Source organism: Astatotilapia calliptera, chromosome 3, assembly GCF_900246225.1.
Source record: "Astatotilapia calliptera chromosome 3, fAstCal1.2, whole genome shotgun sequence".
NCBI classification, from domain to species: domain Eukaryota; kingdom Metazoa; phylum Chordata; class Actinopteri; order Cichliformes; family Cichlidae; genus Astatotilapia; species Astatotilapia calliptera.
In genome coordinates, this window is record NC_039304.1 from 50,952,531 (window position 1) to 50,974,111 (window position 21,581).

The 21,581-nt window shown below is 43.3% G+C and overlaps 1 protein-coding gene across 1 annotated transcript; it reads right to left on the bottom strand.

Annotated features, from left to right (window-relative positions):
* Window positions 1-1,644: 1,644 nt before the first annotated feature.
* LOC113019681 (nuclear factor 7, ovary-like) lies at window positions 1,645-3,030 on the bottom strand. Its single transcript, XM_026163478.1, has one exon. The coding sequence runs from the start codon at window positions 3,028-3,030 to the stop codon at window positions 1,645-1,647; it is 1,386 nt and encodes a 461-aa protein (XP_026019263.1).
* Between the last annotated feature and the right edge of the window lie 18,551 nt (window positions 3,031-21,581).

Here is a 21,581-nt window from a genome sequence, read left to right on the forward strand (position 1 = left end):
ATACCCCTGATTAATGATTGTGAAATTATTATGTAGTTTTAGTTTGCAGTATTCTCTTGAATTAGAAGAAGGTGATAACTATTACAGTTATTAAACTGATTTGTATTACATTAGACTGCTGATGCAGTGTGAATGAATGATATTGTTTATGCTGCATTATACTGCTGAGTCATAAGAAATACTGTTTTCAGAGAGTCAGGACTTTGCTTTTTCTGATAGTAGAGGACACAGAGCACATTCCACGGGAGCTTCACTCCCACCGTTGTTGAAGGAAGACAAAAGGAGCCAAGGCCATAAGTCAGGCTCGCTAGGAGTTAGAAATAATGTGAATGTTTAGGTTTTTACGACTAGGTGGGGGCCATCAGAGGCTATAAGAGTTTGAGTAACCCTCCACCATTTTGAGATTTGCTGTGACCCTCTTCATGCATGTCTCCCCATCCAGATGGTTCATGCTCAAAAGTGTTGAATTGTATGTAATAAAGTAATTGTTGATTGAGCGTTTATTGTCACGGCGGGGCGCGCCGGCGTGAAGAATGAGGTAGACCCAAGAGCAGACAGAACTAGGTTTCAAAAATAAGGCAAGCCTTTATTGTGGCTGCAGGCATAACAAAAACACTAGGGGACACTGAAACTGGGAAAACTAAGAAGACAGAGAACACTGTGTAAACTAAAAGGCTAAGGCACTCTGTGAAGGAACTATGGAAAAAACTATAAACACAGAGTAACTCAGCAGGCTATGAAACACAGTGTCACAATAAGAGAAAATATGAGGTGAGGATAACAGACGATCTGACACTGACACAAAGACACACTGGGCTTAAATACACTGAGGCAGTCATCAAGAAATTAGAGACAGAAGGGGAACACAGCTGGGAGGAATAAGACCTGATGAGACAGGAGGAACAAAGCTAGAAACACAGACATAAGACGGGAACATGAGCCTTCAGAGTAAAACAGGAAACAAGACATGAACCGGGGAGACGTAGTACAGGGGGAGGTGACAGACGCGACAGCATGAACTTGACAATACAAGACACACAGACATAAACACACGAAGTGCAAGGGAGGCTTGATACAAGGGTAACATAATTACAAAAGGACTGGACTACCTTAAAGAACCTAAACAAACAATAAACATCAAAATAGGCTAAACATAACACACTGGGTCACACGACCCAGGACCATGACATTTATACACCGAGTATTGTCCTTCCTTCAGCCCAAAGATCGAAAGAATTGGGAGGATTTAACACTACCCAGGCATTATAGTGAAAGGGTTATTATTAGACTTACCATTATATAATTTACCATTATATTCTCATATTGTATTTATAAATTTTTAAGTAAGGCTACTATTAGCCAAAGTATACAAAGAAAAGAGTGCTTTAGCTTTAGCACTATAAATCTCTTATAACACTGGATGTTGAGGCTATTACTCCGTCTCAGGTGTAATAACAAGGGTGACCAAAGAGAACTTCAAACTCTCTACTCCATGTCATCTGACACATCATGTGGCTGAATTATGACACTTTTTTTTGTGATTATTACACTTGTCTGTGAAGCTTTGGGAACAGAAAGAAACCAAGTTTCAGTTTAAAAACTTTAATTCACTGACAGGAAACAACATTAGAAATATAATCATCCTCAACTGATCTGCTCCACTGACACTGACACCTTCAACGGACACACGTTCAATTTACATGACCAAATATATGGAAACATCCTGTGAGTGAATGTGTGTATGAAGGTGTGTATGTGTGTGTTAGTATCAGGATCAGAGAACGACAGCTTTTCTCTGTTCCAGTCCAGATTCACTCTGATCCTCTGGAGATTCTTCTCTACTGAGAGAACAGTGGGTGGAGCTGATGGTGAAAATGATGAGTATTTACCTTCATAGAACCCTATTCCCCATAATCCAGACCGTACACTTCCCTTTCTCTGCACAGACTCTGCCAACACCCCCAGTCCCCACCCTGTATTATCACCAACTTCGACATCCCAGCTGTGAGTCCCTGAGTTAAAGCCCTCAGAGCCCAGGACACAACAGGAATAATCAATCCTCTCTGGATTATCAGGAAGCTGCTGCTTCTCTCCTCGTTGTCTCACACTGGTCAGATCTTCAGACAGGATGAGGTTTGGATGAGCAGTGTTTGGGTCCAGAATGAGAGGAGTGTAGGAGACCATGTCCTTCATGTTGTTCCAGATGTTGAAGGTCAGGTTGCCCAGGTGTTTGGCCTGGTCTATCAGAGCTCCTGAGGGCAGCTGTGGATCATCCAGCAGGGGGCAGCGCTGGACTCTTTCCACTGCAGCTTTGTAGTTGTGCAGGAATGAGACGTGTTCAGCTCTCAGCTCCTCCTCTGTGGCTCTGACTGTGTCTGAAAGAGCTGCTATCTCTCTGCTCAGAGCCTCCATCTTCTCCTTCATCATCCCACTCTTCTGCTCCTCTTCCTCCCTCAGTGCAGCAAGCCTGGCCTCCTCTTCCTCTGCTAGAAACTGGTGAAGCTTCTTAAACTGCTCCTTAATCTGCCTCTCTGTGTGTCGGGCCTGGACCTTAATATGTTTTACTGTTTGATAAAACTTCAGTTCATCCTTTTCACAAACCTTTAACTTCTTCTTTAAGGGCTCCAGAGTTTCCTGAAGTTCCTTCTTGTGTTGTTGTGCAGCTTCATCGATGGGTCTGCATCTGTGGTTGGCATGTTTTTCTGAGTCTCTGCAGATGACACACACTGGCTGCTGATGGTCCAGACAGAAGAGTTTGAGTTTCTCAGAGTGCAGACTGCAGAGAGCCTCTGAAGCTCTCTGATCTCTCTCCTGTAAGAACGATTCACACAGGTTCTGTAAGTCCAGGTTTAAAGGTGGATCATACTCTGATATTTTCTTACAAAGTGGACACTCGCATGTGGGTCTCTCTCTCCACCATCTCTTCATACAGTCTTTACAGAAGCTGTGGCTACATGACAGAATAACAGGATCTCTGAAGACCTCCTTACAGACCGGACAGCAGAGATCCTCCTCTGATCTGGAAGCCATTGAGTCTGTGAGTGAAGATTGATGTTCAAAGCAGACTGTTGTGTTGTTTATCAGATACACCTGAAATTAGAGAAAAGTAAAAGAAAGGAATAAGAAATATTGAAAGAAAGAGGACACAACTTATACTTCCATATTTTACCATAACATTATTCATTTAAGTCACAACTTAACTGTACTCTAGTGTAAAGGAAAATTAGATTTTTGTCATTGTAATCACATTGTGTAATTACATAGCTCTACTATTATGTATTCTAGATTCCACTTTTATATTTTAATACGTTAACTGAGTAAATTTTCATGCAATGCCAAGCTCTCTTGAGGTTGTTTCTACTGAGTTCTACCTCAATCTTATTTTTATACCTCATCTTAACGTTCTTTAATACAGCCCTCACCTCCTTCCTCAATGTTCTAACAGTGGAAACGGCTCCCTCGTTAAAAGCAATTGGCCTTTAAAGAATCAAATCGTTGATGTCTTTAGAGAGCCACAGTTTGTTATTGGGGAAAGTCTTAAATTCTCTAGATGGAATCACTTTAGCTTTAACTCTTTAGAGATGTAGCTACACACCACATCGCTACGTTCATCCACATCGGAAGTGCTCTCTTGAAATGGGGACCACTCAGTGCAATCAAAACACCCCTGAAGGGCAACACAACTGTCTTTTGTCTAGACATTAGCCCGCTTCACACAGGTCTTCTCCCTCCCGTCACAGGTACATAAGCAGGGAGGAGATGAACATCATTGTGATCTGAAGAACCTAGTGCAGGTCCAGCCACAAGACTTTTTTGCCCCCTTAATTGGTCCATAACACAAATCCAGAGTTCCATTACGCCTTGTAGGACAGGGGACACATTGAAAGAAATTGTTCAGTGATTTCTTAAGATTACAGTTGTTAAAATCACCAAGAACAAAATTAGGAGCATCCGGAGAGAGGGACTGCAGATTGTGTACCACTTTAAAAACGGCATCAGCAGCAATTCTAACATTAGCTTTGAGATGAGTGTAAACAACAGTGACAAAAATTTTAGGGAATTCTCTCGGTAAGAAAAACGGCCTGAAAGATACTGACAAGAGCTCAATGTGAGGAAGACAACCCTTCCCGCAGAGTAAAATTATTACACCAGCCCTGGTTGATATACAAACATACCCGTCCTCCATGAGATTTGTGTGTTGTTGTATGTTCTCCAGTACATACATGATCATGATTAGTGTCTTTCTGAACAGTAACAGGCTCAGGCAATATGTGTCTGCGATTTCTCCTGTAAGTGTTTCCATCTGACTGTACCAGGTAGGATCTAGGTTCTTTTCGAAGTTCCTTCACCATACCTGTGCGGTCATAACCCTGTGGGGTCTGTAACCTCACTACGTGTCCTTCGTCAAGAGGTGGAAGTGGTCGGCTGGATCTGTCATAACAGACCTTCTGAGTCAGTCTCTTGTTGAGTAGTTGGGCTTTCATTCTCTCAGATTCACGGTGTTGTGGTTCAAGCAGTTTGGTTGTGATTGGGAGCGTAGTTCGAGTCTGTCTGGATAGAAGTCGTTCTGCAGGAGAACCCAGGTTCACATCACGTGGAACATTACTGAGATTCAGCAGGTTGAGAAATACATCAGTGCCATCTCTGTGAGATTTCTCCATCAGCTGTTTAGCACTGCACACTGCTCTCTCAGCAAGCCCATTGGATTGAGGATACTCTGGACAGCTGGTGACATGTTTAAAGTCCCACTGTGAAGCGAAGTCTTTGAAACGCTGGCTTGTAAACTTCCTTCCATTGTCTGAGATCAGAGTGTGTGGAGCACCATAAACTGAGAAGTGTCTTTTTAGCTTCTTGATGACTGTCGCTGATGTCAAATCCTTTAGCAGGTCAATCTCAAACCAGCCTGAGTATAAGTCGACTACTTCTAAATAGCAGTGCCACTCAAAGATATCTGTAGCCACAGTTGACCAAGGAACTTCATGCAGATGAAGGGGCTCTTTTTGTTGATGAGATTTAGTGCTGTTACACACCGAGCAGGAAGTAACTGTTTTTTCAATATCTCTTGACATGAACGGCCAGAAGACGATCCCCCGTGCTCTCCGCTTGGTAGCTTCTACGCCGGAATGTCCTCTGTGCATGATGGTGGTGTAGTCTCCTTGCAGGGATTTTGGGATCACAGCTTTGGAACCTTTACGAATGATGCCATTATCCACAGTCAGCTCATCCCTGAAAGGAAAATATGGATGAACTGCCGTGGGAAGGTTGTGGAGTTGTTGTGGCCAACCATGTTTGATGAACGAGCTGAGCACTTGCAGTGTCTCATCCTCAGCTGTGTGTCCTTTAAGTTCCTCCAGGCGTGAAGAAGAGATGCAGCTCACCGTCATGACATCAAAGTTGTCCTCTTCTTCAGACTGCTGGAAAGTGGATCTGCTGGGAGCTCCAGCATGTCAGCCAGATACATGTGTTTTCCACATTTATATGTGAGGGTGATGTTTTATTTTTGGAGCCTTAACAACATCCTCTGTAATCTGGCTGGTGAGGGGTGAATAGGTTTCTTTAGTATGGTGACCAGTGGCAGATGGTCTGTTTTTTACGACCACAAGCTTGCCATAAATGTAGCCATGAAACTTTGTACATGAGAAAACAACAGCCAGCAGCTCTTTTTCCATCTGAGCATATCTGGTTTCAGTGCCTGTCAGAGTACGTGAAGCATATGCCACAGGTTGCCCTTTCTGTAAGCAAGCTGCACCAAGACTATACTGTGATGCATCGCATGTTAGTGTCACAGGTTTGCTGACATCATAATATGACAGAACAGGTGGATTAGACATGTGCTCTTTAAGTGCTTCAAACGCAGTCTGATGCTGTGTGTCCCACATCCACTCGGTGTCCTTGTGTGTGAGCTGTCGCAGAGGAGCTGTCAGATGGCTGAAGTTTGGAATGAATTTTCCAAGATAATTGATCATCCCCAGGAACCTCTGCAGGGCTTGGACATCCGTTGGAACTGGCATCTCTTTGATTGCGGCTGTTTTAGAAGGGTCTGCTTTAAGTCCCTCGCTTGTGAAAATGTGTCCGACATAACTGACCTGAATTTGCACTTTAATGGGTTTAGTCGCAGGTTTACTTCTCTGGCACGATCAAGGACTTTTCTCAGGTTGTCGTCATGTTCTGTCATGGTTCTTCCGCCGATGAGTACATCATCAACAATGATGGCACATGGATACCCAGCGAATATCTGCTCCATGGCTCGCTGAAACACCTTGCATTAAAACCAAAAGGCATTCCTTTTGGTTTTCATTCATTCATTGCTGAATGATGCAAGTCCCATTTCTCTGCATGCACATAGTCCAAATATTGGCTGAACATCTTCATTAATAACAAAGAATGATAGCACACGTGACTGTCCATGCAGAAAACACTGCAGCCTAATTACACTTGAGGTTTGAATCTTGCTGCCTCCAAATGCTACTAGGTTAATGGACTTGGGGTGTGCTTTCATTTGTTAATCTGCTCTTATAATGTTAACCATTTTCTTGGGAAGCACATTACATTTAGCATCTGTGTCTACTTTCATCTCAACAGGAATCCCATTAATCTGCACGGTGACAAAAACTTCCTCTTTGTGTTCCACATGCACATCAGTCGCATGGATTTGCTTCAATCCGTAAATCACTTACATTGGATTCAACAGTCTCGCCAGTCCTCTGATTCCGTGTGTTGAACTTGTGTCTTTCCATCCTGACATTGGTTTGTGGGCTGCACATTTCTCTGAATTTTCTCTTGAGGCACTCAGGATCCTCCTTCGATTTTGCAGGAATGAGGACTCGTCCTCCATCGCCGGGCTCTCTCGCTTCTGGTGCGTAAACAAAAGGCCGCTCCCGTTCTATGGCTTCGGGACCTGCTAAGTTGAGCAATATGTAGGCTTGTGTGCACGCTGGCTTGTCAGAGTGTGCCACCGCTATAAAAATGTCATACTCTTGCTCAAAAATGCGCTGATTTTCAGCAACATTACCATTGAAAACAAGCGGGTCAGGCCTCCTAAATCCTTCCGCCATGTCGGCTGCAGTCCGGATACAAAAAAATGCACCCAGAAAACAGACTTGAGACAGAAAAAAAAATTAAAAACATCGTCAACTACGAAGTACGTGTTCCGTCGTTTCTGACACCATGTTGTATGTTCACCAGTATGATAATGATGAAGCAGTAAACTCAGTTAACGTGGTTTTATTAACCAGCAGAGAATTTACATGCTTGGATTCAATAACGGATTGCCGCCTATACCACTCAAAATATACACAGACCTACACGGAGGTACGGCAAGCGGATTAGGACAAAATACCAAACTAACAGCTGGTTATCTACATGTATTACTCCACAGTTCCAATCCAATCTGACAGGGGTCCCAAAGTCACTGATTTGCAGTGAAGTGTCACCATCAGATGAGCATCACTGTATTCCCATAGATAAAGCACATTCCCTTTTAGTGCATCAATCTTGTTCCTAAAAAATTGGGCATTAGCCAGGATCTTAAAGTGCAGAGGAGCACGAATCTTCCTCAAAATTTTCCTTACACACTGATGCACGCTGTCTTTCTTTCCGCATTTTCTCAAGCCCAGGGGCTTTTCAAAGTTAGTCTTTAACTGGGCAAATAAATCCTCCAAGAGTAATATCCATCCAAGTATTATGTCAGGGTCGGACGGTGCCCTGACCGGTCAACCTGCCTGTGTGTGTTCTCCTCTCTCTCACTCTGTTTTTTCTCCGGCTCCGCTGCAATTGTTACGCGGTCGTGTAGCAACGAGAGACCTCCGACCCGGAAGCGCTGCCGCTCTCAGCTGCCTCACCTGTGACCGATTCCTCGCCAGCTGCTGTCAATTATCCACCATCGTTGGCAGGACTATTGGCTGAGTGGAAAACAGCGCTGGAGTATTGCACCAAGCTGGGTAGTGACTCTAGCGCAGAGAGTGGTAAAAACAGTGTAGATAGTGGAGGGAGGCTAATTGTGTTTGTTTTTGCCTGTTCCCAGGAGCGAACGAGATGGAGAGATGGAAGGAGCGACTTTGCTGATTTTTGGGAGTTTTATGGACACCAATGCACTAGCACGTATCACAAGGGGAGAACGGGAGAGGATCATGGAAAGGACTTGCACCGTGGATAACTGTGGACTGTTTTTTCTTCACTGTAAATAAAGACACTGTTAAACTTTTATGAGAGGTCCACATCTGGGTTCGCTAACTCACCATCTTTAACACATTAGAAGAATCGTACGTAAGAAAAACAGGATCACCGTAATCCACGTAGTTCCTCGCGCATGTAAGTAATTGAGAGTGAATGACTCCAGGTGAGCATTGCCACCAACAATAAAAATAAGGTGTAAAAGATCTCCATCTCAGCAAAAACAACATAAGAAATGAATCAAGGAAACCATTCACTTGAAAGTTAACGTGGTTCAGAACAGAGTTAAAAACAAAAGAAAAAAAAAAGAAAAACACCAATAAACGCCTGCTGCAGGTCGCCACCACGTCCCCACATGAAGGCTAGGCGAAGAGGGTGGGGGACAGTAACAACTGGATCCGGATTGGAATGAAACGGATGCCAGGCACAGGTGTTTAACACAAAATAAATCTTTATTATAATCAATTAACCCAATAATTATATAAACAGTAACAACAGAAAGAGGCAGCAACGCTGGAATCCTTCCTGTGGGGGAGAAAAACTCCTTTTGGTTTTACCTGCTGATGTCAGACATGACATCATCAGTAAACAAAATCAGGAAATGCTGGGCGGCCTATCCCACAAATGACCTACATAAAAACCTCAGTGAGGACTGTGGCTGTATCCCAATTCAGGGTCTGCTTCCTTCAGAGGACCCAGCCTTTGCGGTCTACGTAATGTTGGCATTACTAAATCTGTCTGAATGCTTACATATATGTGTAAAAAGAAAATGTGCGAGCTGTGATAATTGTTTCTGATAAAATGAAGAGTAGACGGATATCTTAAATATCCATTTAATGGGTGTGAAAATCATAACTGCTTTAAGTCATACAGAATAGATATCAGAGCCTTAAACAGGCTGACTTCTGCTAAATGGGTCAAACTGGGCAGAAAGTATACAAACACATAACATCCTTATAGAATATGATGTAACACTATAGATCAACTTACCTCGGAATATATAAAACATATAAACAATTACAGCAATATGATGCAACAAACACAGCAGTGCTACTGATCCAAAATATTCAAAGCTTCATAGAACTGAAACAAACATTTATTTTTAGCTCCATTCTGCTGCTGATACAGACTTTAGGTTTCTGAAGATTAAACTTGTTTCTGAAAGGCCTTTAAATGGGGCCTTGAAGGATACAGACCCTGAATTGGGATACAGGTTGTAACATCATACCAGCAGTTCTGAATACTTCCTGGAGTGATTTTAACAGTCCAGCAGAGTAAGCACAGCTGGAGCAGATCACACTAACGATGAAACATTTCCATTAACATTGATAAATCATAAAATTCTTGTTGCCTTAGGCAGTGGTGTGTTAGTGCCAGCCTCATATATATGTGAACAACCACTTCTTACCTTGTATATAAACAATGGCCCTGTTATGATGTCACAGGTGAGGCCGGAGACAGATATCTGCTCAGAGTGAACAGAGCCAGGTCAATAAAGAGAAACTGGCACTAAATGTGAGGACTGTCTTCCCACCCACCAGGTCTCCCAGTTTGTACTCACTGGCTGGTGTGAAGATCCTCAGCTGTTTGTGGCGTCGCTGGCGTGGTGGCTAATGTTGACCATTTCCTTTTAAAAAGGACAAAGTCTGAACAGCTCTCCTTCGGCTCATCCCCTCACACCCACTCTCTTTCTCACATACAGATAAACCGATGGGAGTGCGTGACAGACATACAGAAGTCCACATTAATTATTGACATGCTTTTATGGCGCCATAGGCTCAATAATGTAAAGTTGGGTTCATATTTATTTTGACACTGTGAGGTTTCGTTTTTTTTACCTGCTTACTGAAACACATTTCAATTATAGTTATATAATGGACATAGACCTCTAGACTCACAGCTGCATTTGAGGGTATCCACATTTAAACTGGATGAAGGGTTTAGGAGTTTCTGCTCCTGAACATGTCCCACCCTGTTTTTACAAGGGTCAATCTTATCTCTACGTCATCCTCGTCTGCAGTGTTGGGAAACATCCTCTGAGTGAAAAAGTATGTCAAGATGAAATGTTTTCTGAGATTTTTAGAAGTTTAGATTTAAATCAGTTCACATCTCAAATATACACCTAATCTGATGAAACACAAAAACCTTCTGCTGCAACTGTTACTTGGTGAGTTAGTTCAGCCATGCTGTTTGTTGATTTATCTTTAGTTTTGTTGGCTGAAAGGTGAATTTGATTTCACATCACATCTCTGTTGCTCTAGTTGTTTTAAACGTTTAGATAATGTGGTTTACTTCTGTTTTTTTTTTTTTTTGTTTTTTTTAGGTTTAGTTACCTCATTCCTGCATTAGTGTACAGCAACAGGGGCTGCTTTTGTAAGTGCTAATTATATCAAAAATAACATGTGGTATGACTGCTATGACTACTGCACTACTACTACATTTAAAACGATGACCCTATGAAAAATATTTTTTTAAAGCCATGAGGAGTATAAAAAGGTCAAATGATGTGCAAGAACTTCTGAATCAAATATAGTGTTGTAGCAATATTTTGAGAGTTCAGAATTTAATTTTTATTATGGTCATTAAACATTGTTGTTTATTTGATGTAGTATTTATTATTATTATTATCATTATTATTATTGGGCTATGCTTGTCAAGTTAAGGCTGTGTGCAGGTAGGAGTGGAAGTAGAAGGACCCAAAGTGCAGACACTCGGAGGCGGAAAGTAGCTCAAAACTCAGCTTTTATTGCTGGATGGCAAAAAGTGGCAAAATGTAACAAAAATCCAAAAATCCAAATAAACTAACATGACCAGGCAGACATAACACACAGCATAAATGAGAGTAGATCGCGACACAGACACAGAGAAACACAGGGCTTAAATACACAGAGGGAGCAATCAGTGAATGAGTAACAGGAGGGAGACACAGCTGGGACAAATCAGAACTGACGAGACCAAAGAAGCGTAAACTGAACACACTGAGATAAGACAGAGACCTTCAAAGTAAAACAGGAAACACATAACACAGACTGAACAAAAGACACAGACTCACATGCACTACAACAGAGGGAACAGAGACGTGGGACCAGGGCAGACACAGACACTGACTGGACACGGGAACATAGCAACTAAGGATACACAGAGACGCGAACTAGACAAGGGGATACAGGTGACAGGGGAGACAGAGCAGCTAGAGAAGACAGAGACATAAACCATAAGGCAGAACCAAGAACCCAAAGACTGGAAATAATAAATAATATAATAAACTCCAAAACCCTGGGTCAACGACCCAGGCATCCTAACAATGCTGAGGCTCCACTGCTCAGTCTTTGTCTCTTAAACCCCTCCTAAATACTCAGGTGGGTTAAGTTTGCATCTGTCAATAACTATAATAATATAATAATAGTATAATAATATAATAATAGTCCAAGAGGCAGGGTACACTCTGGACATGTCACCAGTCTGTTGCAGGTCTCAAAAATGCTATGTCCCAATCCACATGCTGCAAAGGCTGCATTTGAAGGCTAATTATGTGACAGCGGCGTGACGAATGCGTCCTTCATTTCCTCAAATTTGAGGGATGGATTAGATGGAAGATGGATCCTTCGTGGCTATCCCAGAATTCATTACACAGGTCAGCCGATTCCAGTTTCCAAGAATGGCAACAGCTACTTAGTTTCAATATTACTCTTATTACTCTTTCCAATACTTTATTAATTACATTTTTATTTAAAAAAAAAAATATATATATATATATATATATAAAAATACTTTTCTAATGCCGCAATGGTGAAGGAGCACGGCTACAGAGTTTGAAAACTTACTCTCATTTCACTTTCTGGCTCACAAAAAACAAAAAACTTTTAACATATTTTCAGGCAAGAATGTAACTGTAAACTTTAAATATCTGCTCAATTTATCAAGAGATCACATATTTGCAAAAGTGCTCCGACGTTTTCAGTTTCTGTTGCCCAGTAGCTAATTACCTGACCGGGTGGTCAAGGCTCACTAGAGCTGGTGAGAACAGCATTCTAATACTGTTTTCAGACACTGTCTTTCGCTATTCAGGTTAAACATGATATATACTGTAAGTCACTTAGATAACTTCAAAATGTTAATTTTTTTTACAGTGTTTTATTTGTATCTGAGCAAATCAGTTTGGCAGAGATTAAAGATACAGGTTTTAGGTTTTAGGAGTTCCCAGAGAGAATACACACAAAAACGGGGAGAACTCCCCACAGAAAAGCCCCGGCTATAGCCAGCTGAGTTTACCAAAGTGTTTAGCTTTGATGTGCTACATCGTTATTTTGTAGTTTTTTTTTTTTATTTTGTATTCATTATATTTACTGAACAAAGAATTCTGTGCATGATAAAATATATAATAACACTATAACTGAATAAGGAACCGATATGCTTATATTTGTGTGTGTGTGTGTGTGTGTGTGTGTGTGTGTGTGTGTGTGTGTGTGTGTGTGTGTGTGTGTGTGTGTGTTTGCGTGTGAGATAGAGAGAGTGAGTGAGTGGTGTGATTTTAAGTCATGAAAAAATATGTCAGATCATTTTTAATGGCATGGTATTTTTTGTTAAGCCATCAAACCACAAGACTCTCATCAATCTGCGGGAATCATATTTCAACACTCATCATTATTAATATTTTGTTATTTTAAAAAATCATTTAAGGACAGGTAATAATATAAGAAGTACAGAAATAAACCAACAAGTATTATTAGTAGAGCAGTATTTTCTTATAAACTGTCGTTTATAAGAATGTGTTTCCTGAGACCGTAGCAGCCCAGCCACAAGCTCAGTTAGCTGCCCAGCCACAAGCTCAGCTAACTGCCCAGCCCAAGGCTCTGATAGCTGCCCAGCCACAAGCTCAGTCATCTACTCCACCACCTACTCCAACTTCACCACCATTATCAGTTCAACCATTCCTTCAGTTGCCCTCAGCTCAGCCACCTATTCAACCACCACCTTTACGTACTCCTCCTGTACAGCAAGCTATGTCTATTCAGCCCATAAAGATCTGTTCTACAACCTCTAATTTTAAGCAGAGAGACAAACCCATTAAGACTGTTTTCATTCCTCAAAAGCTGGCCCGTTTAGAGACAGTTACTTTCTCCAGGGCCTCCCCAGAGGCTGAATTTCAGCCCTCAGCCCACTCTGGACCCCTGGAGGCTAAGAACACAGCGGGTGCCTGCTGATTCTGTTTTGTCCCTTGTAGAGGTACGCGCGCCTACTGGTTCTGCTCTGTGTTTTCCAGAGGCCCCTGTGCCCACTGGTTGTGTGACTGCCCCTGCAGAAGGGTCCGAGGAGCCGTTGCCTACCGCGTCTTCACCCACGCCTGCAGCCGCAGCTTCACCCATGCCTACAGCCGCAGCTTCACCCACGCCTGCAGCAGCAGCTTCACCTGGTCCAATCTCCGCTTCAGCCTCAGCCTCGCCTGGTCCAGCCTCCGCTTCAGCCTCAGCCTCGCCTGATCCAGCCTCCGCTTCAGCCTCGCCTGGTCCAGCTTCCACTTCAGCCTCAGCCTCACCTGGTCCAATCTCCGCTTCAGCCTCAGCCTCGCCTGATCCAGCCTCCGCTTCAGCCTCGCCTGGTCCAGCTTCCACTTCAGCCTCAGCCTCACCTGGTCCAGCTTCCGCTTCAGCCTCAGCCTCGCCTGGTCCAGCCTCCGCTTCAGCCTCAGCCTCGCCTGATCCAGCCTCCGCTTCAGCCTCGCCTGGTCCAGCTTCCACTTCAGCCTCAGCCTCGCCTGGTCCAGCTTCCGCTTCAGCCTCAGCCTCGTCTGGTCCAGCCTCTGCCTCGCCTGGTGCTGTGGGGGCCACGCAGCCTTTGGGTCCCATACTGCTGCCTCGACATCGTCGGTCGTCTGCCAGGCTGCTTGTTGGGGATCATCACCACTATGGACGACCTCCCAAACACCGCTGCTGCCTTCCACGCGGCCGGCCTCTGGAACTGTTTCCATGCCGCAGTCGTTGCCGTCCGCACAGTCGGCCCCCTGAACTGTTGCCCCATCGCCATTTGCACGGTTGACCCCTGAACTGTTGCCCTGTTGCCGCCGTTGCCGTCCACACGGTCGCCCCCCTGAATTATTAGTGAACTGTTCTCTGTGTGCCAGTTTATTTTTTTTTTGCATGTTTTGTTTTTGGACTGTTTTGTGCTCCTGTTTTTTGTTCCGTCCACCTTGTAAATAAACATCACTCGAATTATCAGTCATCGCCTGCATTTTGGGCCCTCATTTTCTCAACACCTCACAGCTAGCCCCCGCAGCTGTGACAGTAGTAATATTTCACAATGTTGAAGAGTCTAATTTAAAAATGAAGTATGAAAGAAAACCATCCTAATATCTCGAAAACTTGGGGACTGAGATCCAAAGCTGCTGCAGCCGTTAGCTTTGCATGCTTGCCAGATAAAGGTGTAGAATGGTTACAGGTTTGCAACATGAAAAACTCCAACTTTCTCCCCAGTGTCCACTGTGGTGAGACAGTAATTCACATCAGACATCCTCTTGGAGATGCGGTAGGGACCAGTGTAAAGGGGGGCCAACTTTGCAGAAAAGTTGGACGATGCATCTGATTTTGGGTGCGACTTTACTCTGAGGAGGTCTCCAACTTCATAAGAGACTGGACTGTGCGACGTCTCAGACGCACTCTTTGAGCACCAAGCGAGCATGTTCATGAGTATCCCGAAGTGAAGCTCTCAGGTTATCTGCGTAAGACATTTCAGGGTCACACAGTCCTTCCCAGGAGGGTTGAGTAACAAGGTCTAAGGGCGTTTCCAACTCTCGCCCATACAGCATCATAGACAGGCTCAGGCCTGTGCTCTCGTGAGGCGCAGTGCGCAGTGCAAAACAGATCTGGGGAAGATACTTGTCCCAGGAAGTGTGCTTATCCCCAACATATGCTCGAATAGCTGTTTTCAAAGTGCGATTTACATGCTCAGTTGCATTAGTTTGAGGATGGTATGCAGTCGTTAGTCTGTGTTCAGTCCCAAGAGTCAACAAAACATGCTCAAAGAGTTCACTGACAAAAGGTGTTCCCCTATCAGAAATAAGTTAGGAGGAAGAACCATGTCGAGAAAAAATGTCAGTAATGAACTTATTTGCAGCAACTTGAGCAGTGGCTTCTCTCACAGCACTAACCTTGATCCATTTTGAGAAATAGTCCACAAAAGCAAGGACAGTGGGCCAACATAGTCCACCCTTGCATACTCCCATAGTCTTTGTGGCTGGATAGCGACCATAAGGCCTGCTGTTTTTCTTTGAGTTGGCTTAGTGGTTTGACGTGAACAACACGAGACCACATACTTTTGCACATCAGAGTTCATGTGTGGCCCGAAGAATCTGAGACGCAAGCATGCCAGCGATTTTGCAATGCCCAGATGTCCGGCTGTAGGACGATCGTGGTAATACTTGAGCAGACAACCAGTTTAAGCTGCTTGAGTGGGCGGAGACCACATTTCGTTTTTGGGTCGAGGAAATAGAGGAGACCATAATGTACAACTTTTCCAGTTCGTTATCCTCCCCAGTTCGATGATCACTTTCCAGCTGATTCAGGGCTCTAGACTAACTTTTTGCCATGGTTGCACTGGTGCGCCTATACTTTATTTTTAGGCGCACCAGCACAAAAGTTAGGCGTACCCAAATTTTTTGACTGCATTGCTTAACACCGCAGTTTTACATGTTCACGTTTTTTTTGATTTGTAAATATTGATTTGTAAATGATTAACTAACAACCTTTCAACACAAAGCTCTTTATTTGTCGCAAAGTTTTACAAGAAAGATTACTTTTTTTTTTTTTTTTTTTTTTTTTTTTTTTTTGGCCTGTCCCGTTTGGCTCTTTTGCCATCAGAATTGTTGTCTAAAGGCAAAGAAAGATGCCCAACGGATTTACTTTACCAAACTGACCATCCCAGCCTTGCCGTAATGGTCCATTTGATTCACCTTTTATTGTTTATTTTATTTTCACTTACTGAATACGGGACAGACTTGACTGGGGGAAGGAAGGGGAGAAAGAAAGAGGGAAAGAGAAACAGCTGAGAAGAGGGACGGGGGAGAAGGGCAAAAGACAAAAACCAACAGAACGGGCAGAGAAAAAAAAATGCATATATCAATCACCTGGATCACCTGCTGAGAAAGAAAAAAGAAAGCAAGCAGAAGAGAACAAGAGTAATAGAATAAACAACATCACAATGATATATGGGAATATGACAGTAAATACTAAATATTAAACATTATTGTGCAGCACATAAGATCAACAGAACACAGTGTGCTTTGAGGTAGGAGCAGTTTGTGGGTGTGATCACCCGTGTGTACACCTGTGAGCATGGACGCGCTTGTTTTTTGTTTTTTTAAAAGGTTCCTTCATGTAATAATCTGCTAGAGGGTGTGGGGGGGCCACAGCCCCGTCCTCCAGGGCGTGAAGCAGGTGTGGAGGAGATCAAAACTCCAGACATCCAGAGGCCCCCAGAACACAAGAGACCAAGGAAGACCAACAGAGGGGCAGCTGCGCCACTGTCCCGGGAAGAGCTGAGGAGAGTCCCAGATGAGGGCTCACTCAGCAGCCGCGGAGCAGAAGCCAGGGGGAGTTGCAGTGACGCGCCCGTGAGCTCCGCCGACAGCCAGCCGTGCCTGAGTGACCGAGCCCCAGGCCGAGAGGCCGGGGGCACCCCACCTCCGAAGTGGCCCGAGCGAGCCCCAGGCTCCAGGCCCCGATAAGCGGCCGCCAAGGAGTGAGCCGGTGTGTACCTGGACGCTCATCCCCGGACACAAAGAACCACCAACGCACCGATGTCTGAGGGGGTCCGCCACTGGCAGGGGAAGTGGTGGTAGGGGGAGATAGGCCTCCAAACCTTGGAGGGCCTGAGATGTCCCCAGAGAGGTGGCGCCTGACACCCAACCTGACATATAGACACAGACATACAGGCACACACAGATACAAACATCCATTCCCATCCTCATGCTCTCATATGCACTTACTCCACACTCAACCAACGTGGAGACAGACATAAAGAGACGTTGTACACACGATCACACTCCCCAAGCGTACTCTACAAACCGGGTCTAGGTGCCCCCGCCCCTGGAGGGGGGAACTGCACCCAGACCCAGGTGGTGTTTCCCTTTTCCCTGCGGTGGGGGGAGGCAGACCGCCCCGACTCCGCAGCAGCAGGAAGGCTCCACACTCCAGACCGCAGTCAGTGTACACACAAGAAAGATTACTTAAACATGCTTGTGCTTAAAGTGCTTCACTGAGCTAAAATTTCAACATTAAACAAATTTAAAACATCTCAAGATATATTAAATTAAAACAAAATCTAAATTAAAAAGTTCCTCAAAGTGTCAAAGGCTCTGAACTCGATATCTTATGGAGAGTCCTCCATTACAGTCCTCCATTTTTAAAAAACAATTCTGGTTCATCCGTTTCACTCAACAATCTGCTTTCCCCCTTCTCATGCTCCGTTGCCGCCGTGCTTTTTTGGCCATGTGCATATGAAAACAAAAGCACTGCGCATGCGCATTTTACCCATATGCTATTGCGATATTTCATTTTCTTATTGTTGCCTAACATTGTACAGGTATTACCGTGAACGGTATAATATGGCCCAGCCCTAATATTCCTACCTGGAATTTGTAGACTGCCATTTCACCCTCTTTATCCTGCTGCCTCCTCTGCAGCCTCATTCAGTCAGGAACTCTGACAGTCGTCCATGAGGCTTGGGTCCTGCGACCATTACCTCTGTGGTCACCAGCAGTTGTTCCAGGCTGCAAACGACCTGTTTGCATATAACAGTGCTGTATTTTTAAAAAAGTTGAAGATGACCACAAAAGTGGCATCTTCCATTGATTTCTTAACCTGTATGTTACAACAATAAAATTAGTCACCTAGAACATTGATGAACTACATTCTTAAAAAATATAAAGTCAATAACAATTGCGTAATTTGCTGAAATAAAAAGAATATTTAGAAATAATGCACTGATTTTCGTAGCTTGGCCTGCAATGTCTGCATTGGCAGAGGAACCTGCCAAATAGTCTATGTGGTGGTACACAGTAGTGAACTGCCCTGGTTTCAGAAAGGTCTCCAGAGCCATTGAAACATGTGGGAGCCACCTTGTTCCCTTCACCCCACTGGGCACCAGCACATTTACTCCCAAGTCAGCCCCAATGACCCTGAGCTCTCTCATTGATTTTGGGCTGAAATGATACGTCTTCCAAAGTAAATGGAGAAGGTCATACAACTGCCTGATCATTGGAATGTCCCTCTGACAACTATTCCAATCTGAAAAGATAGTAAACTTTTAAATGTAGATATATCTGCTCTATAAAAGAAATTAACCCACAGTGACTTTAGAGTGTCAGTCATTTCTAGTCTTACCTGTGAGGCATACAGTGAAATGGCAAAATGTGGTCACCTGCCTCCTGCTGCAGAAGGGCTATGACACCCCCTGCTGCCAAATTAACAGCAGCATCATCAGCCCCCATAGCAATGATTTTCTCCAACCAGTTACTGCACTGGTCCCCAAGAGCAGCAAATGCTTTCCTCTGTTCGTTTAATGGCAGTTTATTCTCCAGTGTAAGAGGATACTGCCACTCGCTGACTGAGCGAATGAACCCTATTGTAAACTGAATTAGCGTCATTACAAACGTGTGTTAAATTTGATTTAGAGATAGTCGAGTGTGTTTATGCTTGTCTGTGTGGAGAGGATTGATTGGAATAGTGATGATGATGTCCACTTTCACTGTCAATTATCAGTAAACACTTCATCTGGCTGATGAATCTTCACGTGACATATTACAAAGTCTGTATTATTAACTCTGTAATTAGGCGCCATTCTTCTTATTTCACGGCGTTGTTGTTCAATCGGGGAATGCTCTCTGTTGAGGAGAAAAGCATGAATTTGTTTGTATATGGATTATCCATTGTTTAAATGTCCCGGTATCGAAAAGTAGGCAGAGCTGTTGAGAAATGCTAGGAGCTAACTGGGCGCTAACCATGTCATTCAAATATATTGAATGTCGCAATGTTGGCAAAGAGAGGAAGTCACGTAAGATTTGCACATGCGCATGTGGGGTATCGATCGGGTTTCTGGTACGGATTGGGTAGCGACACCGCACAATCACATAGAGAGCAGTAGTGCATACCGATGACAACATTAACCCTCGACTTGGGTTGTCTTAAAGAGACACTATACCACTGTGACTGTTACAACCTGTTCAGCTGTCGAGTGATTGATTGCAAAAGTACATGGTGGCAGGACATCACAGCAGAAGCATACACCATAATGTGTTGTACATTATTATGTGCATATTATATGTATTTTTTTAATATAATGTTTTGCAAACATCAAAAATTCACAAGTAAAGAAAGAACACACCATGGCAAATTGTTTAAATAAGGAAAGTTTGTTGATCAAAATTATTTATTATAGAAATAAACAACAATTTTTTCACCTCAAAAAAAAAAACATGCTCAAAGCAAGACAATGTTGGCCCACAGAATTGTGAACTCCACTCTGTAAAGCAGGTAATCGTAATGAAGCAGTTTGTTTTATTTTGTAGATTCAAGCTGCTCTTCATATTTTTGGCCACCAGATGTCACCAGACAGGACTGTGTTGAAAAGGTTCGAGAAATTAATTGTTTTTTAATACAGTGGCTTGTAAAAGTATTTAAGCCACCTTGAACTTTTCCACATTTTGTCACATTACAGCCACAAACATAAATCAATTTTATTGGAATTCCACGTGAAAGACCAACACAAAGTGGTGTACACGTGAGAAGTGGAACGAAAATCACGACTAAGGGGGCTAAATAATTACGCACACCCCACTTTGCAGTTATTTATTTGTAAAAAATGTTTGAAATCATGTATGGTTTTCGTTTTGAACGAGCTGACGGTTCACTCGTTAAGCTGAAAGAAAGATGCTTTAATCACAGCAGTCACACATGTGTCCACTATACCATCTGGAACTCTTCTTGTGTAGCACTCGTAATAACACAAACACTAAATCCTCCTTCTCTTGTGCTGTTGTGTAGCAGTGTACACACCTGAGACTGTCACCTGTCTGTCTGTCCTGCACTCTCTCTCTGTTTATTTCTCTCTGATTGTGGAATAAAAGTATGAACATGTGTTTATAAGTTACACTTGTGTTTGAATCCTGCAGCTTATCACACATTTGATTTCCATGTGTGACGACTGCAAGTGTCCAGAGTGAGGACAGACTGAGGGACCCACTGCTGCACATCATCTGTGAGGCTTTGCACCCCTGATGATCCACCAGGACAAACTCAGCAGTGTGTGAGGAAGAGGAGGAGGAAGAGCCAGCAGCAGCTGACAGATGGAGAGAATAGACAGACTGTTCCCTGTTTGTGAAGGACTGCTAGAAAAGTTTAGAATAACTAATTGTCTGTCCTGAATCAGTCTTATTAGGTGATGTTCAAATAATTTTATCATTCCAGTGTTTTCAGTGTGGGAGAAAGTACTCAGGGCCTTCAAGTTACACACTATGAAAGGCAGCGCGACGGAGGCTAGACCGTCCCATTTCACAAGCCTACAAGCCTCACACTTCTGGCCATAGCGGTCTTTGAGTATACGGCAATTGAGGACTGTTGAGCCTGCGTACTTTAAGGCTGCAGACCCTGAACTGGGATACAGCCACATCCTATAAATACACAGCAGGAAATGAGGGAACTACACACAGGAGGAAGACCCATCTGAACCAAATGAGTATGATGAAACACCAAGCTACATACACTGACAAAAGACATGGACTTTCAAAATAAAACAGGAAACATGATGTGTGAGTGGAGAGAAACATGGAAAACAACAGAATAAAAAAAACTAAGGGAACCACGGCACAAGAACTCACACCACAATAAAAACTCAGACACATAAGGAGACACAAAGGCCAGAGACACAAGGGGTAACCCAATAAACTAAACATAACCACCTAGGAACCACAGAATAATGTATGAACTAAAAACATAGAACTAAGAAAGTTAGATCAAAATGACCCAGGACCGTGACATGGCATATATAAATGATTGGGGAGATAATCTCTCACTCAGAGAACCAAGGTTACAGAGAAACCATATATTCACTACTGGTGATAACGTGTTCACAGCTGAAAATCTCACAGTGGTTGGAAAGCATGAAGGAAAATGGTGGAGCAACTTTATTTGTAAAGACTTGCTTTTTTTGCTGATTGTTGAGTATGACACTGTCAACAGGGTGAAAAGATTGATTTTCTCCTCAGATGTTGAATTAGAGCACACATGAAGGGATTATGAATGCAGGTTCATGTTGGATAATCATGTCAAGTTTACAGGATTCAGACTGGAAATGTGATTTCTCTTTAAGGCTCTAAAAACTGCGCTTTGCCCCTTTAAATCTCTTCCCCTCCTTTATTT